The sequence below is a fragment of the Athalia rosae genome, chromosome 3, assembly GCF_917208135.1.
Source record: "Athalia rosae chromosome 3, iyAthRosa1.1, whole genome shotgun sequence".
Taxonomy (NCBI): domain Eukaryota; kingdom Metazoa; phylum Arthropoda; class Insecta; order Hymenoptera; family Athaliidae; genus Athalia; species Athalia rosae.
In genome coordinates this window covers 15,866,660-15,892,687 of record NC_064028.1, presented here as the reverse complement: position 1 = coordinate 15,892,687, position 26,028 = coordinate 15,866,660, and the positions used below count along the sequence as shown (strand labels likewise).

At 44.2% G+C, this 26,028-nt stretch overlaps 2 protein-coding genes across 9 annotated transcripts in view; both read right to left on the bottom strand.

The window, feature by feature from the left end:
- Positions 1-5,936, bottom strand: part of LOC105690351 — a 32,652-nt gene extending 26,716 nt beyond the window's left edge. The window contains exons 1-2 of one of the 4 annotated variants that reach the window (XM_012408089.3): positions 5,036-5,936; positions 3,910-4,316 (exon numbers count right to left, since the gene is read on the bottom strand). In XM_012408089.3, the coding sequence (XP_012263512.2) occupies positions 3,910-4,066 (157 nt within the window). In that variant the 5' untranslated portion in view covers positions 4,067-4,316; positions 5,036-5,936. The remainder of the gene's footprint in view (positions 1-3,909; positions 4,317-5,035) is intronic. The other 3 variants (XM_012408080.3, XM_048652961.1, XM_020854874.2) reach the window with 3 other exon arrangements.
- A 5,645-nt stretch (positions 5,937-11,581) lies between these two features.
- Positions 11,582-26,028, bottom strand: part of LOC105690333 (protein prickle-like) — a 114,610-nt gene continuing 100,163 nt past the window's right edge. For 4 of the 5 annotated variants that reach the window (XM_048653047.1, XM_048653046.1, XM_048653049.1 and 1 more), the window contains 6 exons: positions 18,127-18,472; positions 15,484-16,020; positions 15,065-15,381; positions 14,351-14,656; positions 13,977-14,254; positions 11,582-13,841 (listed from right to left, as the gene is read on the bottom strand). In XM_048653047.1, the coding sequence (XP_048509004.1) occupies positions 13,615-13,841; positions 13,977-14,254; positions 14,351-14,656; positions 15,065-15,381; positions 15,484-16,020; positions 18,127-18,472 (2,011 nt within the window). In that variant the 3' untranslated portion in view covers positions 11,582-13,614. Of the gene's footprint in view, positions 13,842-13,976; positions 14,255-14,350; positions 14,657-15,064; positions 15,382-15,483; positions 16,021-18,126; positions 18,473-20,879; positions 22,500-26,028 lie in introns of those variants that run through there. The other variant, XM_012408056.2, reaches the window with a different exon arrangement.

The window sequence follows — 26,028 nt, the reverse complement described above, 5'->3', positions numbered from 1 at the left end:
AAAAAAGTGGGAGGGACCGACTCGGACGTATTCGGAAAATTGTAACCGATTCGGAAAATCAGACTCCTCCCATCGCCGGAATGCGGAGTGAATCGCCCTGTACGTCTATTAAAAGGTTGCACGTAGGATAAAAAGTTATTTGAGGCCGCGCGTGCCGTCGCCGTGTCTTTGGCATTTTTATTGTCACAATCATATTATGTAGTACATTTTTCTTCGATTCGCAATTTTATGCACATGAATTTACGCGCGTAATCTCACGTAACGTACGTTCATACGCCGCGGAAAGGCTGCATAACGAACGAGATGTATGGATGGATAATTGCACAGTTATTTTATACCGTGTTTTGCAAGTAATTCGTCGCGTTTACGGCGCATGAAAACAGTGTAGAAGGAAATGAGTTAATAAATAAAAATGAAATGAATATAAGGAAAGAGAACAAAAAAAAAAAAAGCGGTTCGTTTAACAGCCGCGAATATATATATCCTAGAGTGCACAGACGTACGTATACGCCGGACTTACACGGCGACTTTCATTCTCACCGGTATAGCGTATACAGCCGAGGGTATGGTACAGGTACATAAGGTACATAGGTATATAAGTGGAAAAAGTGGAAAAAGGCCGTTGGCCATTTAAGAGAAAAACTGCTCCGTTTAAAGTGAAAAATAAACTGAATATAACTGGATCGCTTTGCGGGTAAAACTATAACCTAGAAAATAATTGTAACGCCTTTTAATCGATCTGTATTTGTACAAACGCCTCTTATGTATACATCGCTTTTATACGTAGGTATACATCCACAGAAGCATACATGTATTCCGCGATTCAATTAAGCGCGACGCTATGATCCCCGCGGTATAATTAATTTACATGCTTTATTTCGCAACGTAAATTTTCTTACACGGTTTCCGATCCTCGCAAACCAAGGCAATATTTTTTTATCCAGGATATGCATGAGACGCGAGCTCGAGTACCGCAAAACGCAAATATATATATATATATTCTCCGCGCTGTCTTAGGTAGGGATTCCAGTAGATATACGCGCGCATGGAAAACTGAGATTTTGAAAAATCTGATATTGGAACAATGAATATTATTATTGTTCTTTTTCGATGGGCGTGTCATCCGTATTATTCATTACCGCATGTTATAAAAATCCCGTAACATTTCGAGTAACGTAGAGTACCGAGAGGTAAATTTCACGTAGTTGTATATGTGTAGGTGCATGATATCATTGTACCGACTGCTGAGAGAGAGCGTGAGTAAATTTTCGGCAGGTGGATTATATATTTCATTATAATGGCGTACGTGCCGCAATAATTCCAGTACAATGAGACGTTATTCTCGAACATAAGTAATGAGGTGAGAGATGTCGATTGATATGAGAATGAAAAGGAGAAAAAAAAAAAAGAGTAATGAAAAATACGAGATGATTAAAACGATTGAGATCGTGCACAAGGGAATAAAAGAAGTGGAAGAAAAGAAAAACATTCGCGATGGTGATGATGATGAAAAAATAAATAAAGATACCTGAATCGCTTTCTATGTGGAACTGCGTGACCCGAACGCAGACTGAATTCTCTTCTAGTTTTATATTTCACGTTTTCCTATTTTGTTTTTTTTTTTTTTTTTTTTTTTTTTTTCTCTGCCTTTCCTATGACTCCGGGGCACAGAGTCAGTTCGTTTTTTCTTCATTCGCTCGTGCTTTTCATTTTTCAATGTTCTCTTTTATTCGTTCATTTTTTTTCACACACCCTACACACTTTTTCCTCGCACGCTCGATGTGCGTTCGTTCCGCAAAATCGTTGGATTTCCGAAATTATCTATGGCGTTTTTATTATTTTACAACGGCACAAATTGTTGTCGTTTCGATCTCGCGTGATCTTAATGGAATTTCCTCGACGTGACATCGATATTTGAATGTTTCACGAATATCCGAGTTCCACTCGATGACAATCGATGTTAGACATTTTTTCGCATTCTACAAATTTAAGTTTTTTGTACGGCAGTTTTAGAAATCTCGAAAAATACCCGAGATCAGTGACCTGAAATCACTTTCTACCATGTTAAATACACCTGACACATTATCGTTCACATTTCTTTTTTTTTTCTTCAATTCCTTCAATCTCGTTTCGCTGTTCTCAATTCATAAAAATATAATCTATCACTTCCTCACGTATAGTATGTTAGAAAGAAAAAGTTCATCAAAGTTGAAATGATTCATCGTAATTCAGCAACATGGAGTCTAGGAATAGATTCATAAATATGTAGGTATACAGAAGTCTTCATCCGCTGGTGGGTCGATTAATTAATTATTTCAATCATTGATTCAAAATTTCTTCACCACGTCTCATATATGTATATACGTGACATCAAAATGAATGAATATACCGTCAAAATTAAAACTCAAATCGCTTTCTATACACATAAATATGTTATAAATATTATTTATAATATACGAATAATTATACTATTCGTGTATATATGTATACAATATATGTAGTATACTTCGATCAGCGGACTAATGAGGCAGAGGTTTTTTTTTCTTGAATTTTTTCACGAATTTTTTTATTCGCAGTACATACATTTATATCTATTACACTATATACTTCAACCGGTGAAGTTTTCGTCTCACATAGGCACACACACATGGAAGAGACATAGGTGTATTTCATGGTGGAATTGAGTCGAGTTTGCTATATTCTTCGGAGCGTTAACCGCGTGGATGCCGCGCTGCCTTAGCACCTGAAGTAATTACCGGAGAATGCCGGGTGCGAGAGAGAAAAAGAGTGAGAAAGCGAATGAGAGAGAGATATATATATGTAGAGAGAGAGAGAGAGAGAGAGAGAGAGAGAGAGAGAGAGAGAGAGAGAGAAAGGAGAGAGAGAGACATTTGAAATACTCTAACCGCGCTTAGACAAATACTTGCCATAGTGAAAGTCTGCGGTTTGAATCGCGCTATGATCCGTGTATAATATATAATACCTCTGCAGCTATAAGCGGATTCCCCTCCCAGAGGCGAAAATATCTTTCGCGCTCAATTTTAATGCCGTATTCCCATAGAACACTTTATGCCACACACGAATTACCGTATTAGATTATAAAACTACAGATTATCGTATATGTAGACGAAACAAACGTAATACACGTTCGTACAGTATATTGCACCATTGCTCTGTCAATGACTCCGGGGCGTAGGGTTAATTATTATTTATCCCGATTCGATCACATGAGAATCGTATTATGTCATCGTCTGCGTAGTGTGGCTACACAAGTCGCAGCTCGATTATTTTAAGTACATCCCCGTAATAGGTTTAACACGGTACATCCGATCATTCGTCACAATTAGATTCGTCATTTTTCAATCTTCAAGTCTATCATATAGATCGGATTGATTGTGAGTAGTGATCGATGTGAAGATGAATGGTTCCATTTTTAGTTGGCGTTTCGTGCAATTGATTTTGAAATATATTATTCGCGGTTGTTCAGCTGGAGTCAAATAGTTTTTGGAGTGAAAAACTTCATCAGATTTAGCGAAGAATTTGCAACCGCTTCAGTGACATAAAAAGACTCTTCAGCGAGTTATGTTTAATTCAATTAACCACCCGCTTCGCGCTTAATTGTCCGCATTGAAAATTAGATATTTTCTTCTTCGTTCCATTTTCTTCGCAAGATTTAATCGCTTTACTTTGACGAAAAACAAATTACGAAATTGTATGATTTCTGATTACTTCTTTCGTTTACCAAAAATTTTCAAATTTTCATAATCATCATCTAATTTCGTTTAGCGACTTTTTCTCCGTACTCATATTCGTCGCTTTTGATTCTCTGTTATACAGCTAAGAATTGATTCGACAATGAACGGAAAAAAATGCATAAAACCGAATCGGTGTAATGAAAATTTTTCTTACCTCTCGGCATACCGCATGGTCCCGGTGTTCTCGCGTTATCGAGGAAGTCCAGGTCGTATTTTCTAGCACGTGGAAAAGTCAGAGCTACGTGAGCTCTGACGTATTCGAATACCGCCACACCCAGTAACAAAAGAAAATAAATTTGCAGACCCTTCATTCTTCCCGCGATGCGATTTTATTTATTTATGAAATCTCGTTGAAACTCTCCTCTTTTTTTTTTCTCCCTATTTCTCTTTCTCTTCGTACTTTCGTCTCACAATTTTCCCTCGCGCGTCAGCAACGATCCTCCAATTTTCCGTACAACCGCGCTTCTTCGATTTCAAAATTAAGAAATTCCCCTCCGTACCCCCGCATGGGTCCGAATTTAATCTCTGCACGTCCTTTCGGTGCTGCAGTTACAGATGTATCTGAAAAAAATGCATGACATGTACGCATCCATAACCGCGTAATCGAATTGATTTCGATTATAAAATATTTATGTCTGCTAAATTGTATCATATAATAAACGCACTCGATCCAATTAAAACAAAAAACAAATTTAAATTGAAAAAAGGACTGAAAACTGTCATGATCGATTACAAGCGAATTCTCTTGTACGTGTATGCCTGCAAAGTAGGTTGTAATAAAATTTATTCATCCATGGTCAAAGGATCATTATATGCATGGGATTTAATCGAGCCACCGTACACTTTTACAACCATATATGTATATGCTGTTGCCTGTAACGATCCGCATTGTGTCCTTAACACAAATATCGCGATTTATCGTGCAGTCCATGCAATTATAAGACAATTATCTCGTTTCCTCTTCAATTCTTTACTCATCTCCCGCAGTAGCATTGGTAACTATATGTATGTATAGGTTACCTGTACGTATACGCGCGGTTACAACGGCAAACATTCTCTCCTAACAGAAAATTATAGGTATGGTCACCGAAAGCAGGTACATTTCATTGTTTTTCATCGTTAAAATAATTTCCGCGCGTGCCAGTAGGATTCCCGTAATACCGTAATTAGAGTTAATTTTTTGTCGTTCACTTTTTTGCTTCCCCCCCCCCCCCCTCCCTCAATTTTTCTACTTTTATTTCTCTACTCGTGGTACGAATAATCTGAATCCGTTGTATTACCTGAATTTCAACTGCATCCCACGGTGTACGTTAATAACGATACAACGATCTCCGTACAGTATATTTTTGTTTTCTGGACCAACGAACGAAGAACCATAAATAATAAAAAAACGAAAACAAAAACAACAACGAGACAATAAGAACAACAGAACAGTAAGATAAGAAAAAGAACAAAAAAAAACTCCCGGGCACTGATCGTGAGTCACAGACACCTTTAACACACCGCGATGTACTTATGCGTATATTTGTGCATGCGTATATTACATGTAGGGGATTTTTCGATTCATTTAATACTCGTACACTAAAACTACAGAGTGGAGTCAATGAAATCTGACATTTTTGACGGCTTCGACAATTTTATTAATCAAACGTAGTTACACACTAGATACAACAACGTCCATCCGGAGTTTCACTGATCGTCGTTTGTCTCAGAGGTGGTAGAGTCTTCGACTGGTTGGTAGCGCGGCACCATTGCAAACTGGCCTCGAGCGAAAAATTCATAAGACTTCCCCCTCCTTTTTCTTTTCACGTCTCTCTCTCTCTCTCTCTCTCTCTCTCCTCATCTTTTTTCAGTCCCTCTCTTTTTGTTCGGCTGGTCTCTCGGAGTTAAAACTCTCAGATTTCCCCCGCCATGATTCCTGCAACCATCGCGTACATGATACTCGCATGTACGGGAAAGTAGGGTATATTGGACCACCGGGTAAATTGAACCGCGCTCCATTCGGAAAATCGTCGGACGAGCGACGCACTTCCCTCAGTTCGGTCGGTTCGATTTATCCGGTGGTCCAATATGCCCGACTTTTTCCGATCCATCGTTTTACGTTGCGACGAGTACGCGAAGATATAATATATCCACATGCGTTATAATCCACATCGTAACCACCTACGGCGTTGGGCGTACGTGTACGGCTCGTCTCGAACACTCGACGTCTCGAGTTCTCCCACCGTTCATATTTTCATTCCAAGTGCTTCGGATCATTCCGAAGCAGTGTTCGGGTAGCTGGAACGTTACGAGCATACCTGTCCTCGGCGTCGGAAACCTTCCGACGCCTCCTAGCTGCGGCTCCGCGAAGCGCATGCGCCACGAGAGATTTTCACGTATCGCGTAGTATCCCCGTCGAGACTCCGGAGAGTTCAACGCTTGTTCGTCCGCACAAGACATGTCCCGACTATTTCACACCGCTGCGATAGCTGTACAATTTTTCCACGTTTTCTTTTCTCGTTCTTTTACGGCGAGTCGATGTTCGTTTATTATTGAAGACTGCAGCGGAGATTTCGTTCGTCATTCGATTGAGATCAATTCGTTTGTTCGGGACACCTAATTCTGCATAATTGTCGGGAAAATAATTCTTCGCTCTGGTTTGAAACTATTTTTCAGAAGACATATGTACTTGAAAATTTTGAAAACGACTGGATTTGACGGCAAAAAATTTGTCGCTCGTTATTTTATCTCGATAGTTATCAATCGTCGCTTCATAGGTATATTTTTCAAAAAGCTTTCGAACGATTCACACACTGTAATGATATCAACTTTCGCCCAAAATACGTGGGTATATATAAGTATGTATCCCATCGGTTTTCCTTTGACCCGATCATTATTATTTTAATAAATTCATATTATTTAAAAAAATTCTTCGATCCCACCGTTGGAGCACTGACACTCATTGTACAGATAGACATGAAATTTTCGAGTGAGACTAGAAATTAGAAATTTGTGTAAAAATAATTTGTCACCCTAATCTATATTCAAATTCATGCGTCCCTACCGGGTTACACCTGTGCGCGTACATACGAGGTACAAGATACTTGATATATACATATATCCGTATAAGTACATAAATATATTACAGGTACGCGTAGTTCGCAAGGTGCGATATACTCGTATGAATATACATATATATAATACGTGAGAGCTCATAGACTCGAGGAGTTGCAAATTTTGTTGGTTGTACAAAATATTATATGCATATATGCTGCACATGGGCGACGACATATACCTATATAGGTACGAATACGCTATGCACACGTGAGCAAATTGTATCGCCTTAAAGTACGCACGGTCGTATGTAGGTATACGTATACGTACGTATACGTATACGTGTACATATTTAGGAATATGCGGGTATATAACAACAGGGACGTGAACATGTTAACAAATACAGAGTCGCGCGTACACGAAGTTGGACCCTGGGAGTTGTAAGGAGAGGAACCCCGCGATAGAGGGGGAACGACGGCGCATTCCAAAGCTAGAGAAAGCCTCTTACGAACTCCACGTTACATACGCGGGAACCTCGCTTAATGTAATATGCGTCTCCGGACAACGTATGAGTATAATACGTGTGCATATAGGTATATATGTATATATATTATTCACGGAAAATTGTTGAGGGCATTTTATGGAGAGATTGTAAATGTTCACATTATACATATACACACGTACATAATTGTATGTATATATACAACGTACGTACGTTCGTATACACCAACGCGGATTATTATATGTATATATCATTTGATAATCGAGATTCTCGTATATCGGTGTACCTGCACGTGGTATCCCTACACATTATACCTATATGGTTAGACTTCGGGTCCTAATCAGCTATTACAGAACTCAGCGGGGATCGGGTATCTGGAGATGTTTTTTCGATAAATTTATTAAAAATTTTTCGAACGGGTGTTCGTTTATTTTACGTGTATATTATATATCGTAGATATCGGAGTATTACAGTTTCGATTCTCCCTTGACGCGCGGTGATCGCATGTGCGTGAAATCCCACGGCGTGTAATTTGTTGATCATAATTGATCGGACTTTGGTCGTTATACCGCTAATTTGGTCGATCGATGATAATAATTATTTCGATCCTCGTCGTGTGTTGTATACTTTTTCTTTTTCCTTTACCGGGCGGCTGGCTGCCTCGGAGGCTCGAGTCGCGTCGTCGTCGTTTGTATATAAGTATAAGTGTATAAGTATAATATAATCCACGTCGTTAATTTCGACACCGTTAAAAATCACATCTTGGAATCTAAACCCCCGGCGAATATTATAATATCGTATACGCGTAGTATATACGTACGATTTCGCGCTTCAGAAAACGATCCGCACTTTTCGTCTAATATTCCGCTCGAATCGATAATTAATCTTCGTAGACTTGATATAGGTACGCGAATACCTCACGATATCAATTTCACCTCGTAATAATAATGTGGGTATATTATACGTATATGTGTTACAATTTTCGAGCGACAGGTTCGCGCGTTATGTATATCTATATGCGTACGTATGAATAAAAATGATATATATTTTACATTCATGTATATATTCATTCACATATAGGTGTATATAGGTACGAACTTCGTTTTTGGTTTGCGCAATATTGGCCTCGTTCGCACCATAAACACCTTATCATATATGTGACTTTGATTTCGATACTCATATATACATACAGTGCATATATCTACATATCTATGTACGTATATCTGCGCAAATATTAAAACTATTACACGTTCGAATTCGATGATCAAATTTTTCGAGGGTTTTCAGTTTGTAAATAATAACGTATATTATAAGTGTAAACGTTGAAACCTTCTAGGGTCTCGAAAACAAAGAAATCAAATTAACGATAATTACATGAGGAATATACCTCTTACGAAAATATAAAATTCGAGCATCCTTGGAGGAAAAAAATCATAATGATATGTAATTTTTATGAAAATGTAATACCAGCTCAGTGTATGTGCACACACGATAATACGAGAAGATAAAAATCTATATGTTGATGTAACCAGCGGGTCGTATTTGAACATTTCGCGAACGAGTTTCACGCGTTTATTATAATTGCTCGGAAGTTTTTCGTACGTGTGCTCCTCCGCTGACGTTATATTATCTCGATTACGTAAATCAGAAAACTCTCGAGCTCGGTGCAACGGCAGCGCACGTCACGACGGTTGTCGGTTATATTTTTTCACATACTATTTAGACGAAAAAAAAAAAGATCAAACAAACGAAAAAGGAAAGAGAAAATTCAATTACACACCGCCGACTTGTACTTTCGTCTCACCCGTACAATTAGACGCGTATCTTATTTTTTTTTTTTTTTTTTCACGACGAGTTACGGGTACCATTGCACCTAACGGGGATTCTTCGCTTTTCGTTAATATGAGGGAGAAACTGGAAGTGGGTAATTAAAAATAAATGATAATTCTAAAATATATCCTCCGTTCGCAGCCAGGATATTAACTTGGGATATCTTCTTACAAGCTCGCTAATTATCGAAGGTGATTATAATAATATCTGCCTATAATAACACGGCTGATTAGGTATGCAAGGTCGCGTGCGCGTATAATCACGAATTTTACCTACGCGTCGTGTCCGCGCGCCGCCTGCGTTAAACCGTTCAAACAAAGAAATCTTCTACCTACTCTCGCATAGAACGCTTCCAGTGTTAGTAAAGGTACGTAGGTACATACGTACGGGTTGACTTTCCATCCATTACTGCATGGCGTGTTTCCGATCCTCGACTCTCATCGCTGCAATCGCCCGTAAAGACATGACTTCTGATTGTGAGTCATGCAACACTAGAAGCTAAATAGGCATCCCACCGATCGTGCATCCGGCATCAAACTTCCACGCGTGAGTGTTCCTCGCCGTGGTTCTTTTCTGTTCGAATTTTTATTTGCTCAATTCTTTCTCTATACGTTTATTCTTATTTCACATCGAGCGATACCCTACGACAATTATTCTTTGTCGACGCTGCCCACGTTTCATCGGCGTCACGTGTTTATGATCATTATCGTTGAATAAAATACAAAGAAAAGCAGAATCTCTACGATTGTTAGGAGAAGAAATGAAAAAAAAAAAAAAATGAAAAGTAAATTGTATAACTGAAGGTTTTTTTGTATGTACTTTTTTCTATTTTATTACCTTTATATCGATTCATCCGACGTCGTATAATTAGTGAATCTTTCGCAAAATCATCACATCATAATAATTAGCAATCTAATATGGCGTCATAGTTGATTTTAATTAGCATTTTCATTGGTTGTTTCTTTTTTTCGTTTCTTTTTCTTTTACGTCGGTTGCGAGTTCAATAAAATAGCTAACTAGAATCTGGAGGGTAGGGGTGGAGGTGGGAACATAACTAATCGAAATATCAACCATTTTGTTACGATCTGCAGACAGAACCTTCTTTTTTATTCTTTGTCTTCAAAGTGAGTCGGTTATTACCATTGGTACCATACCTATGTGATTGGCGATAAATTGAATCGGCGTGGATAAAGACGTTAATATTTTATGTTCTTCTGCATTGAGAGAAAGCCATGGACGAGTGTTTAGAGCCTTCGAATAGCACAACAGCTAGTTGTGTACTAATATCACGAGGTATACACCTGTCACCACTTCCTAGTTTCAGAATTGCCCTTCTCTACATTGAATCTTAATAAGAATTGTTTTCACTACGACGCTTTATTTAACAATCTTTCACTTTTTCAACCATAATTGAAAAGATTTCAAAATAACGTACAGATGCGTGCTTCGACACGAGAGTATATTATGTGAGTATCTTAAAGTGTCAAAATATTCGCTGTTTCAAGATAGCTAAAAATTCAATTCCGAATGCAACGGATCCTCTCTTTCCAAATTTAAGGAAAAAACGTTCATCAATCGGTTGCCGGCAAATCTTACTCTCTGACGTAATGGAAAACTGATCCGAAGAGGTATGTGATTATAGTCAGTTAATTGATGAGGTGAGTAACTGTGACACGATTATGTTCCTCTGACTTCATTTTATCTAAGGTATTTACATCGGTTTTTTTTTTTTTTTTCTTTTATAAATTATTGCAATGTATCTCAGGTGTCTGCGATTGCCTGTATGTATACCTAAATACATATGTATGCTGTAAGTTACAGGTGTACGATATAAGGGTATTAGGTCACCACCTAACGATCGCATGATTTGTTTGATCTCGTTTCATTCTTTCATTCATTTATTTAAATTATATGCCCTTATTCATTTTATTTTATTCTATTTCATTTATTTTCCGCGACGCTTGCGGCGCTTGTCCTTGTTGTATTTCAAATCACAATCTAGTTACAGATAGCAATTTACAATGATAATAAAGGCAGCGGCGGGTTTAATACTTTTGAGTAGTTTGTATAAATAATAGATATGATAATAATAAATTTTTTCTTTATTACAAAAAATTCGAGAAGGCGATTCTTATATAAGTAGTATATATATATATATATGTATATTATAATTTATATACACGGATTGATTATCTTAAATCTATATACACGGAGTTTTACGATATCAAAAAAAAAAAAAGCTAAAAAAAATAAATAAATAAATAAAAACTACGAAAAGAAGATGGTACAAGCAATTTTCATCTCGTACTCATCTCTTCTTACGTAATACGACGTATTTGCTGAGTTATTATTTCTTCTTTTTTTCTTATTACATTTATAATATACATCGTCGTACATTTACTATACATTTACTACTTAACTTGAGTACAAATTCTATATGTTTGTTTCGTTTGTATACATATAATATCATTAGCTGCTGCTCATCGTTTTAGTTTTAATAAATACCGAGTAGTCGATTTCGTAGGTTGATTACAATTAGCAAACGTATATAAAGTTCGTTAGTCTCTTGGTAATTGTATATAAAAAAGATTGCTCAGCCGCGTACGTCTGTATGGCCATATATCCTGCCGTTCTGCATTTCACATTGAAACAAAACTACATATAATCCAATACGACAGTAGAATTGTGCCAAGGCTTGTAATCTTATTACGCATAATTTTTTTTTTTTTTTTTTACTCTTTCATTCAATTATTTTATACGATTCAATTTTTATTTCTTCTCCTCTCGTCGTCTCAGCTGAGCTCCTCGATTCATTCATCGAAGTCTCTTAGTACGTCGAGTATTCAATTTGTCGTATATAATTATAATAATCGCTAGGCTAGGCTTTTTATTTTTGCACATGTAGATATTTCGTGTATGAGTAATCAGTGAATAGCTGAATATGAATATTTGGGCGATGATCGTTCAGCTTTTTTACATCCCGACACACAAACTCGCGTGGCATTGCATACCATGGAAGGCTTCATTTCTTTAATTTTCGATTCGTAAATTTTTAATTATCCGTTTTGAATATTATTGAATAAAGATATCATATATGTATGTATATTCAGCGGGGAAAGAAAATTTACCGAAAATGAACGAGCGCGTGCATAAATAGGTAGTTTCAGCTGGATAATTAATTGGGACGATTTCAGTCTTTGGAATATATAACGACCGTTTTTGTCTGTTTTATTAAATTATGTCCGTTATAATTATTGCTGCAGATGGCCAATATATTGTCTAACTATAGGAACTCTTCTCCACGAACGTTAACTGCAGAGGGACAATGCGTAGGTGGGCGCTGAAGGTTTGTAAAAACGCGTCGAAAATTTCATGTAACAATGACGACAATTGACGTTCTAATTTTTCGTACGTAATATTCTAATCCGCGAAACGCGAGGATCTTGCACGAGTTCAATACGCTTATAACATACGTGTAAAAATAGTTTGGAATCGAAGTAGTTTGAACAAAATTTTTCTCTCGCCGCATCATTTTTATTTAGATAAAAAATAGTCGAGGAAAACGTCAGAGGTGGAAGAAAACCGTTCCGTTTGACAATTAGAGTATCGACGTTCGAATAAATTTCTAACTCCGTAGCGAGCGGTTTTGTTGAGAATAAAAAAAAATTCTCTCGTCGCAAAATTGAAGCCCGTGGTGTCAAATATACTGGATTATATTCGGGTCTCTCGAACTGCGCAGGTAAAACTTTGGGGGACTTTGAAAAACTTTTATATACTATTTTCCGATTCATGTATGCAGGAAGATTGAATCCGACCATCGCATGACTTGAAAGCGCGGCTCGATTCACGCTCTTTTTTCCCTCGCGTAGCCTTTGCTCGGGTTTTTTCACGAGCGTTAGGAGAATAAATTTCGTCCGCTTACTCGCAGACGTTCGGTATTTGATTATTAGAATGTGAATGCGATGGCTGTAGAGCTCGAAATCATGGCGTACCCAATTCGGGCGAATCCCTGCCGTGACCTCCTTCGTCGAAAGCCCGAATAAAATTTGAAAAATTCGTTCGATCTTGAAACCAGAGTCAACTTTGTTCAAACAACTTCAAGTATACGACGTCGTTGCCCTTTTCCTGGGTTCTACACGTTCGATATCGTAGATCGATGCGCGGTTATATTGACATTGTAAAGTTGTAGAGGTCAACTGGACAGATGAATCAAATTAGTGTACCGTGAATCTGGCGATATTCGAGTACTTTAATTTGAACGGTCTAGTCGAGGGAGTATCCTACTTAGGTAAATTGCCAATTTGCGATAATTGGCACCGTCGTCTTCGTCCCCCAGATTTTTCTTGATAATATATAACGCGCGATTTCGCTTCTCCTGCGTTTCTGCGAAATCGCGGAATTTTTTCACGGTCGCCAATTTATAATTAATCAATTATTCAATCAATCGGTTCATTTGCGATGCGACGGTAAGCTTCAAATATGAAGAAATGATCAGGACACGACGCACTTCTCGGCCTCCTTCGATCCCTGCGACGTCGGAGGTTGACGTCGTCTGGCGCAAGCTACGGCGTCGTTTGGCACGTATGAAATTCTGACACCGCCGTAAGCCCTACGCGGTGGCAAAGCGTACGCTGACGCTTCGTCCGAACTACTCGACGAACTGCACGTCGAACAACAACTCTCTTCTTCCTCCGTTCGCACTCGAGCCGGCAAACCACCTGCGAAACAATTATTCGGGTGAGTAAATAGTTTCGAAAAGCGGCAACTGAAACTTCGATCTTCACAGTCGTCTTCGAGCGAAGATTGCGAAAAACCAAGCAGAAAGGGTATTTTAGAAAAAGTCCAAATCTTACCCCACGAAGAGGTGCTAGCGGCTTCTTCGGGCTGCAGACTCCTCGACCTCGGTACACTCTGAGGTGGAGGAGTGGGGGGCATGGGGACGCTAGTCGTCGCCGAGGCCTCGTCTCCTTGAAATCTGACGCGTCGCGACGTCGGCGTCGGAGGATCCGTCGGGCTGATATTCGTATGAATAGGTGGAGGCGGGGGCGGGAGTTCCGGCATGCTGGAAGCGTGCGTCGGGGCCGAGGTGGGCGCGCAACGAAGGGGTTCCCTGTCCCTCGCTTGCATCAGTCTGAATAAGAACAGACGATCAAAATTTAGGCAAATCGGCAACGAAAAGTTTGAATCGATGAAAACTCTTTAAAAGTCTCAATTTTTGTTTTCGCACCTTCCTAACTCCGTTGGCGTTTCTTCCGGCAGAGTACTTCTCTCCTGTAGGAGCCTTTCCAAATTCCTCTCGAGAAGGACCCTGTCGAGACCTCCGGCTCTGGATCCTCCCGCGCCGAGAGTTTCACTTCCGGTAAAATCGACCGTGGAAACTCCCTGCGTTGGCGTTGTCGCGACGGAAACCGAACCTTGGTGTTTTCTGGGCATCCTCGGGGAATTTCTTGGAGATCCCAAGGTATGTCTCGACGCCGGGGGTGGCGGAGGACTAGAGGAACCTTCGCTGGGGGGTGGCTGCCTCCTCACCAATCTGGAAAACAAAAAATACATATTTTTTTCACACCAGAAGAAAGTGAAGAAAGAAGTCTTTTCGTTCTGCAGTTCAGTTAGTCTTATCACATCCGATGCGTGAGAATCTTAGTTTTTTTGCAGCAGGTTTCCACGTTATCCGCAGACTGTAATATCGCGCGACTCTCACGCAGTCAGCCGACGGTAAAGCTTTTTCAATGCCACCCGAAGGTAACACGTACGCGTTGTTATTTCAAAAAGTGGTAAGCTCGTAGCGCACTTCAAATCGATACTTTCAGCATTTTCGTTTCGCAAAACTTGAATACCCCATCGTACCGATGGCTGGAGGTTTGCCGAGTCCTGGTACTATGCGAATCTTCGCAAAAAAGGAAAGAAAAAAAAAAAAATATGTAGAGACCGAACGGAATACCTTGGAAACGTCGGAGGCAGCGGAGGTCCTGCGGAGGAGTCGCTGGGGGTCGTCGGTGGTTCTCCTTTGCTGCAAGCGATACTGCAATATATGGCACCCCGTCGCGGTAAGAAAGGTCTGCCGAGTAACGAGGTGCGACAGGTGGCACAGCAGAAACACGATTCGGTCGCGTGCCAGTGCTGACCTTCGTGCGACATTTGACCTTGGTCAACTCCGATGGGTTCGCCGCAACTGTCGCAGTACTCGGCGAACGAGGCGTCGAAACAGTGGAGACAGTAAGGCCTGCCCTCCCGCATCACGTACCTCTGGCCGCCCAACTGTCGAAATATCGCAAGAACGATTTAACGAACGTCCGATTCTTTTTTTGTTTTTTTTTTTTTGGCATTTTTGGCATTTTTTTGAGCCAACGCCTGTCTCACCTGTCTGTCGCATTCGAGGCAAGCGAAATGCCTCATGTGCCAAGCTCTTCCCTCGGCCTCGGTGCATTCGTCCGCTAAAATGATTTCGTCGCAGGCGCAACAGCGTGGTTTCAGAGTCTCGGCGTGATGCCGTCCGCAGTAGAGACGTCCGTCCCTCCAGAAGTAGATCAAATCGACGAGGAGTTGCCTGCACACGCAACAGACGAAACAGGCCGGATGCCAGAGGGCAGTGGGGCCCGCCCTTGAAGCCCCTACCGCCATTTCCGCCGCGGCTATGGGTCTGCTGCAGTCCCTGCATCCGGTACCGTGCGGTCGATCCAATTGACTGACGTGACCGCGACCGAGTGCCTCGCGTTTTCTTTGAGCAGCGAATACCCTCAGTTCGCGTTTTTCCTCCTCGGAGAGACCGCTGCAGTAACGAGCCTCGTTATCGTGGGGTGGTAGCTGCTGAAGAAGCTGTCTGACGCGTTCCCGTTCACCTGCGCTTCCCACGTACGGAATCTTGTCCTCGGACAGAGCGCTGAAGTATAGGTGAACCTTGAACGTAAACGCAACGAATCAGTACCGAGATTGATAATTTTTCGAGGATTCGCAACGCCGGATTTATCCGAACGTGTACACCTCTCGTAGCGCGTACGCACACACACGCCTATATGTAACAACAACGTCTCGCCTAAGTCGAATGTATAACTTACATGCGCGGCGCTAATTGATCGGGAATCATTGCCCTGATTAAGCGAACCGCGTGATTAAAAACGAACCTGCCCAATTAAGGTCCGCGCCGGTATCTCATACCCGCGGTGAACGGGTATGAGTATACCTCCGCGGCGACTCGTATATGTACGCGTGTGCGTGTCCCGAGTCGCACACGTAACTCGCCCCGCTAACCGAGGTGGGTAACGCATAGAAAACTTTTTGTCGCGAAGATATAACAGCGTGATCATAGCGGGCGTTATACGAGTCGGCGTAAAGCTCGCCGTTCGGTAACGGATGAAGCTATTACCGCAAGATTGATGTTTCGATTAAATTTAAACGAGACCGCGCGCAGTTTTTTTCTCCATTCGATTATAAATATGGTCTGCGTGAATCAGTGCTAATTAAACGAGAGTGGTACGCGATAAAAGTACGCTCTCTCGGTCCTCCGATTAAATCGACTCGATAACTCTCTCTCCCTCCCTCCCTCCCTCTCTCTCTCTCTCTCTCTCGCCACGAGCTTCGTTCCTTCCGACCGTTCGAGGCAACCGTAGGTACGTACGTACGTACTTCTCGCCGCAGCGAATTCCACGCCTAAAAGTCGCGACTACCCGACCGCATGCGGTTCACCGGGTAGGTCGTTACGTTATTTTTAGCCTCGGCGTAGAAAAAAATTCATTCGGATTATCGCCCGAAATTCACCACCGCTCTTTCGGGGCTTTTCTTCTTCGTCACCTTATTTCTCATCCGCCTCGTTCCTTAGCGCCGAGGGGTATTACGAAAATTGGCGGGACGCCTCTACGCGCTCGCGTCTCACCTGTCGCTTGACCGGTGTTATCCGAGTGATGCATCGCGACAACGGACTTAGCCGGACAGGTGTGTACGTAAACGAGAGGCCTAAAATGTTCACCTGTCCGACGCTCCACTCGCCCGGGTGAGCGGGACCGTCAATGAAACGGGAGGGTGTGGGACACCGGGCTAATTCTGGTTTTTGATAAGAGGAATGAATGTAGGAAAAAAAAATGAAAAAAATAAGAACGGAAGCGTTGTCGATTCTGAATTTATTTTCAATCGGTGTAAGACGCAAAAAATGAGAAAAAAGAAAAAGAGAAAAAGAAAAGGGGAGGAGAATCATCACCCCCGGAAGTCCGTTAATACCAACAGCTCGTTCGGTATACGTAACGTGATATTATACGCGCGGGGACAGAAACGTTGGTATGAAATATGAAGGCGGCGCGAGATGACGCCGCGCGCGGTAGCCGACTCGGCGGTGGTGGTCAGCAGGTTGGACTAGAAGCTCCTAGCGTGATGGAAATCCTGTCCCGTTTAATATGTTTACCCGAGCAAGTACGTGTTTTACGAGGATAATCGTTGTGCAACGCATATTTTCCATTACATCAAGAATCGAGTTCTGTTCCCGCGTCCACCGATACCGACGCCGCAGCCGCCGCAGCCGCCGCCGCCTCTCCTACCGCGCGCTGCCGCATCGGGTATATTAGGTATGCATGTACAGCGCGATTGGAGCGCGGAGGCATCCGGTTATTCGATGTGTATAAGTAATAAATACCGAACTACAACGTCCGCCAACTCACGGAATGTTTCTCCTATCGGAAACATCGAAAGGGTCTCCCTATCTTACCGTCTTTTGATCAACGCGCGTTGGAACCTCTGATACGTCAAGCGCCAAAAATCGGAAATTGAGGGCGTAACCGACGCGAGCGAACCAAAGGGAGAAAAGAAAGTAGTCGTATTTTTCAAATCAATGCCCCGAAAAGGCGATGCGATCGAGCGACGATATGCCCCCGATACGCCGCTTGTATCCCTATCGCAGGTATCGTACGTACGTACGTACGTACGTAAATTTGCATACGACTATAAATATGATTAAAAGATCTCTTCCCACGTGTAAGTTGTACGCGATGCGCGTCGGACGTCGGAACTCCTCGTTACCTGATCGGGTCTTAGTCCGGGCGGAACCCACGTGTACTCCTCGAGGGCGCATCCGCTGTCGTCGTCGCTCTGCGAGTGCCTCTGGTGATGCAGCAGGGCGTCCTGAAGCGGCGGAGGCGCCTGTACCGGACTCTTGAAGGGTTCCGGGATTACCCCGGGGGCGTTCGAGGCCGATCCCGCGGGGCTCTGAAAGGCCATCGCCATGGCCATCGGAGATGCGGGGCCCAAACCCGGGGAGCCGACGAGACCCAGACCGAGTCCCAGTCCCGAGGAACCGCCCGCCGTATCGGAGGTGGAACCCCGCTGGTGTTCCTCGCGAGGACACCTGCAGCTACGGCACACTTTTCTGTAATAACAAAGAGAGAGAGATAAAAATAAGGGATTGATCGTCGGTGCGAAGAGCGAGACGAACGAAAATAGTTCCCGAGGGATTTTTTCGGTAACCGTTTCGGATCGGACGTTTCACGTTACGTGGACAATGAAACCCGCGGCGGCGGGGGGGAGGATCGAAAGTTTCGGTTCCGAGCGTAAAAATTTCAAATCTTTCGTCCGACGCGCGGGCCGCCGGGATTTTCAAGTTTATGCTCGAAGAAAGACTTTTTCGAAAGGTAATGAGCAGCGGGATTCACGAATAGACCTTTAATTAAATCGAATTTCCTGCCGCGAGGTAAACAGACACGGCCCTCTGATCATCGGTGATTATAATTTAACGGAGGTCTATATATCCGCTAATTGCCTTCGGCCGATACGACTCACAGTCGTTAAAACTCCCCGGGAGCCTGACATTCGGTAAGAAATCCGAAATTTTTTTTACCCGTCGTCGAAATAATAAAAATATATCGTCGCTGCGCGGCGCCGGTTATTTCACGTTTTTATCCTCTCTTCTTCTTCTGATTTTTTTTTTTTTCTTTCTTTCTCCGACGAATCTTATTGTTCGCTCTCATTCCGTCGTCGATTAGGTGCCCTGCGCCGCCATCGATTGACTCGTTCGGACAGAATATCGTTCCATGTACTTAATGAAAGAAAAAAATGTCGCCGGTACGCATACCCAAGCGGACATCTCAATACACCCAGACGCGGTGTAGACAGTCGAGGATCTAAAATTACCGTCTAATCGGAAGAAGCAAAAAAAAAAACAACAAATAGAAAAGAAATAGAAAGGAAGAAAAGCCGTGATAGAGACACCTGGCATATGTGAGATTCTTATATAGACACAGTCAACGTGCGGAGGTATCAAGTGTCTCACTCGGAATACTAGCCGAGGACATTAGTCACAATCAGGCTGGGCATTGTGAGGTAGAAGGCGGCCGTCGCTTTGATCGAATCCTCGAGATGCTTTTCAATGGCTGACCTACGACTCCGTGGCGCGGTCTTTGGAATTCTTGCGGAAGTGGAAAAAGAAAAAAAAACAGAAAAAAAAATTTTCGCCTACCTTGGAGAAAATTTTTGCAATCAATCTTTCTATTCCGACAACGATTTCGAGTAGATCGGCGACTTATCGACGCGCGCCGGGACGATTCAACAATGCTCTCGCTCTACGGTATACGGCGAGTCGTGAAACCGATTTACATACGCGTTCGGTTTGTATATATTTTCTACATTATTAGTCGTACGTTGAAAAGTCAACGGACCAAGTCTACCTGTACGTTATGAGATACAAGCGACCGCGAAGGCGAAGGCGAACGCAAAAGGTGGAGCTAAGTGAGTGCAAAATCAACGGGCGAGATGTGACGTACGAATTGCGTGGAAAAAGCGCGTGTGTCAGACATTCGAGTGCGCGTGGGATCTAGAAAGGCGACGATGACGTGCCTCGGCATTTTCCCGACGTGGGCTGACCGGGCGACGCGGATATCTCAGTTCTGGTCAGAAGCACATATCGATGATGTATCGGTTCAATTAAGTGCGACTAGCAATTGATCTTATTTCGAATCTGAATGTGCTGATGTCGAGACGAGTCCTGCGACAGGACCGTTTTACACGTGGCGAGACTGCGATGTATTTCGTTTGTTTTTTTTTTTTTTCTCTCGTTCGTTTGTTTTTTTTTCGTTTTTTTTCCATCAGTTATGAATATGATCGATCGTTCGATTAGGATCGTTTTCTCTGCAATCGTACGGACGAATCGCAACGAGGAGAGAGATTCCCCCGTTACGATAGGAATAGTCGTCGAGTGATACGGCGAGAACAATACCGGTGACTATCAAGTTTTTAATTAAAACTAGATACGAGCGCACAATGTATATATCATGTATTATACGTAGGAAGGTATGCCGAGGCTGCTCGATAGATCTGATCGACTTTCGAGCGCACACGGTATTATTATCCTGCATACGCGATATTACGACACACGTAATCCTACGGAGCGCTATGAAATTCAACTCCCGTCTCACGTTCACAATCGTATCGTTGCGGTCCTCCTCCCTTTCGGAATTAGAAATTAGAATTCACGGCGGATAACCGTCACGAATTCCTTAATCTCGAGATAAAATCCACCTATCGTATAATACGTATTTACGTAGGTCATTCGATGCTGCATCGAACCTGCACGCCGATGGTAGTCTTTTAAACAGCGAGAAAGTCGTTTGCATTAATTCCCAACGATAAATATGCCTTTTACGTATACCCGGTTTTGTTTGTTGTTTGTTTTTGTTTTGTTTTTTGTTTGCTTTTTTTTTTTCAAATTTTATTCCAACTTTGCTTCCGCGCTGTGCACGAGGCGACGAAGCGCGAGAGCCTCCGTTCGCGTTCGTACTTACTCGGCATTGTTGTAACCCGTAGCAGTTGTTCCGCCGGGGTGAATTCTCGCGTGCAACAGACTGTCCAGGTTGTGTTCCGTGACCTCTATGGTATCCGTGACCTTGGTAACATTACCGAAGACTCGATTCCGCGGTAAATTTCTTCCGCCGCCGTTTTCCACTACTACGTTGTTGGTAGCAGCGTCGAGAAAATCTAAACATTTTTCCGTCGGACTGGCCCGTGGCGTCGATAGGGCGGGGCAGTCTACGTTGCCCTCGTTTCGGTTCCTGAGGAACGCGTCGAGGTAATGCTCGTCGGTTGCGGGCAAGTCGTAGACAGCGGGGGACCACGGCATACCGTTATTATCCTGGCAATCTTTGTTCGACGTGTTCTTGCGCGAGTACAATTTTCGCAGATAGGCCTCCTGGTGACTTCGAGTCGCCCAGCATCCCCCTCTCCACCACCTCTTCGAACCCGTCACCATCGTGTCCCTTCTGTGAGCCAGACTGGACATTTTTTCTACTTTATTTCGCTCCCCTCCGGAGGACCTCCGAGTCCCGAGTGTTCGGTGCTCCGGTTCACTGTCGGCGATGCGGCGGTTCCATGGAACACGTGTTCCAGAATCTCTCGTCCCGTTTTCGAAAGGGTGCCTGCCTACCGCCTGTTTCGAGGATCGCCGCCGCCGCGGCGAGGATCCTCGGGGAACAAAGGAAGAAGCCGCCCCCTTCTTCCAGGTAAAAGTACGAACGCCCCGAGGGTGACGGTCAATTTCGTAGTCGAAAGCTGTGGAGCCCCGGAAAAATTCCCCTCGCTTCACGTCCACTACGCGTCGCGTCGATTGGCACGCGTTGGGAAAAATGTAAGGCCCAATAACCGGTAGTGGAGGACATTAACATATTAATACGCGCTCCGTCTCAACTCTTAAGACAGGCACTCAGCCAGATAGGATCTCTCATGCCGGGCCCGGAGCTGTTATTACAGATAATCTTTTATTATTCGTCACTCCGACACTGGAACGTCGCACGGGCCCGTTCTAAAGGGCCCACAAATCGATGTTCGCGTCCCACGCCGTAAAACTACGGTAACGTCCGATGTTTTCCTCACGGGCAGCGGTAGAGTCGTTTTATCGAAAAACGAGAGAAACTCACGAAAAACCTTATTTGGTTCGCGCACTGACTTAGGCGATACCGGCGCACCACCGTCTTTGTCTCGAATCGAACAAAGTTTCACATTCACTCAACCCGATCCAACGAATCCACACATAATCCTCCCAACCACTAGCCGATCAAACGATCCAGACGTTCGCCTCCGTCAATTGAACTCTGCGTCGGCACATTGCGCGTAAAAAAACACATCGACGACACGTCGGACACTCGACTGTGAAAATGCGCGCTCGGTGCGACGAGCGCGAGACGCGATCATCGCCAACGATAATCGGGAACAACCACTCCCGGCGCGTAGACGTCGATCGCCGAAACGACGAAAATTTGGAACAACGCAACACTCTCGGATAAGGGATATCCGTCGAACACTACTGATAATCCTGGACGTGTTCCGTGCGGCGTGCGTTTCTTGCACGCGGCGAGCGGAGGTTGCGCGGTTACTGCCTGCCCGTATTCTTCGGCGGATCTCCGAGAAGTGGGGGCCTTATACTTCCATGATGTTTTCTACGGACGAGGGGCCCCGGAGACGTTGTATGCGTACGCGCGGGGCCCAATACTCTCGTGAGTATTACCACTATCGCCCCGCGTTCCTGTAAACTGTTCAACGGTGTAAGGATACGACGTACGCTACACTTAGCGCCAACTTTTCCAACGTGTTGGTGTTCGATTCTCGGATTTACACGGGGCTATTTTTCACGTCCGTGAGGCCCCCCCGGAGGCACAGACGAATGAATTCCGTCCTTCTCGCCTCCGAACTCGGCTAACGAGACCCCGAGAAGGACGGAGGTACGGATCGGCAGTCCTTAGCTAAACGCGAAAGAAATTGAGGCGCGAGCTCTCGGGGCCTCGGGGCCTCGGGGCCCCGAAACCACGAACGCGGCTTTTTCGGGCACCAATTACGATCCACCGCGCGGAAAATATTCTTCCGCGGTATCGTTCGGAGCGGCCGAACGCGCCGCCCGGGCGAAATATTTTTGGGCCCTAGAGAAGCGGGCCCAAAATTGTCGGCGTCGCATTTCTGTACCGTTCACCGGTTTATTTCAACGAAGTTCACGTTGTAAGAGCTAATTTTCAACTCCAGCTTTTATGGTAAAAAACGTAACGTCGATGTGGGGCCCCTCCAGCACGCCCAGGAAGTCGTAATGACCTGCCGTGGGAATATACTGTACACGTACCTATAAGCGGGGCTCCCGGCATTCAGGGACTCACCGCGAGTGAAAAGAAAATTATTTTCAAAGCGGGTAAGACGCGAGACATCGAGGCACGTACATGCGTGCGTGTGCCACAAACTATTTATAATCGTACTTTCAGCGAGCCGACGTTAAGAATATTGCTTCTTAATAGCGAACGCTTCAATGGCCGCCTGCCACCTGTCCCCCGATGAGACGCTATTGCGGTTCGGATCGTCGAACGTTAGCCACCGATCCCCCCGCTGGAGGCTCTGAAACTTCTGGCGCGTGAAAAATCCACGTTCTTCGAAAGTCCTTGGTTTCGTTGGGGCCTTTTCACGATCGGCGTCGCGGTCGTAACCCCGAAGAAGACGTCGTACCGTCTCGTCGTTCGTTCCACGGACAAGTGGCACCGGACGAAGCTCTCGGGACGAACGAGAGTAGGGGGAAAAAAATAGAATCTCGGATCAATATTTGTACTCCTTCAGACTGGCTTCCGAGGAGTCCTCCTGGAATTGCGTATCTCGTCCGTTTGGTTGGTCGCGGGTTTCTCTCGGGAGACTCCTTAGTGGCTAGACAAACAACCGCGGTGTCGTTCGCCGCTGCAACTGTACGACCGATGGTGGACTTCTTTGCTGTTTACTTTCGGATCTCTCCCCGTTAGAAACTGGCGAGAAACGAACGACGAAGAAACGAACGAACCAACGAACGAACGAACGAACGGAGCCCAAGAGCCTCTCGCGCTGCTGTTTTCTCAACGATGATCAACCTCGCGGAAACCCAGAAGCAGCTATCGCCCCCTCGTTACGATCCGAGGGTCGTTCTTTTCTTCTTCTTCCTCTTCTTCTTCTCCTTCTTCCTCCCTTTTCCAAAATACCCTCAAGTTTTCAGAGCGGTAAAATAGTTGTTCCAGTTGATTCGTAGGTTCAAGTAGCACAGCCGTTAGGCTCTTATTCAGCGCCACCCGTGGGGCAGGGCCGTTCGCGGTCGAGTTCTGTAAAACGTTGGGCAGAAGGATCGCGGGTAGATCCAGGAAATTATGCAGATTGCAGGCTTGGGTCTGATGGGGCCAGCCGCTCGTACGTGATCCAACCTCGACGTGCCGGGCATATTGGTACCGCTGACAAGAGACGAGCGCTCCAACCTCGTACGTATAGTTGCAGGTAGGTAGGTAGGTAGGTAGGTAGGTAGGTAGGTAGGTGTACGTGTGTACTCGGCAACGATTTCGCTCGAGGGCTGATCGTGTAATTCTCGAGTAATATCTGCATCGTCGCGTAGCGTCGCGTCGCCTCGCGTCTCACCGCGGCGGCCCGCGAACGACGGCGGCGTCGTCGTCTCCGGCATCGAAGTCGAGCGTATCGTTTACAAGCGACAAATTCCGCGCCTCGTATCGTAAATAAAGTCCGCCTAACTCGGCTAGGGGGAAAAATTTTTCCCTCGTAAAATTGCCTCGGTTTCCACGAGGTATTATTATAAATAACCCCCCTCCCCCCCCCCCCCTCCCCCCCTCGCGTACTACGAGGTTTCTTTTTGCCCGGAGATCGATGGGCCCCTAGATCGACCGGGAAATAATAACGCCCGGTTAACTACCAGGTACTTAGTTTACCTGTCAAATAATATGCCACCTAGTAGGCTCGGTGCTCACCTATATTGATAATTGATCCAGATCTCGGAGCTCGCGGAGCAATTACCACCTAACAAGCGAAGCTTTTATACAACAACGTCGTGAGTGTAGGTATAGCGGCAAAAACGTGAGGCGAGTCCGATCGATTTATACATCAATCGGGAGTAGAGGAAAATTCAGGTGACGGGTTTGTTCCTCGCCTTTGGACGGGCTACAACATATTTCTTTCGAGTGCTCGTCCTACGCCGCATAAATGCGTGTCATGCCTCGGAGTTGGACGCGTAGAAGGTTGAGACGGGGCCTGAAAAGAGCCCTTTGCCATTCAGCCCGCGGGGTCGCGGGACCGCAACGCCCGGGCATTTCTGATCTATATTTAATGACGGACAGCCCCTGAGTGCTCGCTGCCGCCGCTCGACGCCGCTGAGGAACCCGCTCGTCCGGAGGATCGAGAATAAGAAGAATGAGAAAAATTCCTCGGAGCTACCGAACTATTAGAGGAAAGAAAATAAAAAAATACATATTTTCGCTTCGTTCGTCGGAGCGAAACGGAGACGGAATCGAAATAGTAATGGATAGGAACCCCGCGTAGTCGGATGATCGGTGGTAGAGTGCGGTATGGCGTAAAACTGATTAGTTTCGGTGTCCGGAGGTAACCGGAAATAAGAAAAGGGCGAAGTTCTATAGCCGGTCTGTTAGTCCGGAGGAGAGGAAATAACAAGGTTGTCGGATGTAAAATTTTCGCCGTTGCCGTCGCGGGACGATCGGCCAACAAGTTGTTAAAATAGTTGAGCCGCCGCCGCCGCCGCCGCCGGTCGGATCGAGTCAATTACTCTGGTGTCAGGATCAATGCCTCACAGTATATATCCTTTTATCCCCTGTCCAGTGTTTTTGTCCATCGGGATTCCTAATATTTTTTTGTTTTTGTTGTTTTTTGTTTTTGTTGTTTTTTTTTTCTTCTTCTCCTCTCCTCTCCATTCGATTCATGTCGTTTCATTTTTCCCGTATACCTTCGGTTTTCTTCATTCCTCGAAGATGGTCTGTCTCTTCGGTCTTCGCACGCGATCCGGTTTCATCTATCTCGTCCAATAAACATCATTCCATCAGGGGAATTCTTAACGAAGTCCTGCAAACGGCGATACCTACTTCCTAAGTGGTCGCAAACTCCGTTCTCCCCCGGATCGCGACGTCGCTCCTGCACCTTCCGTATAACGTC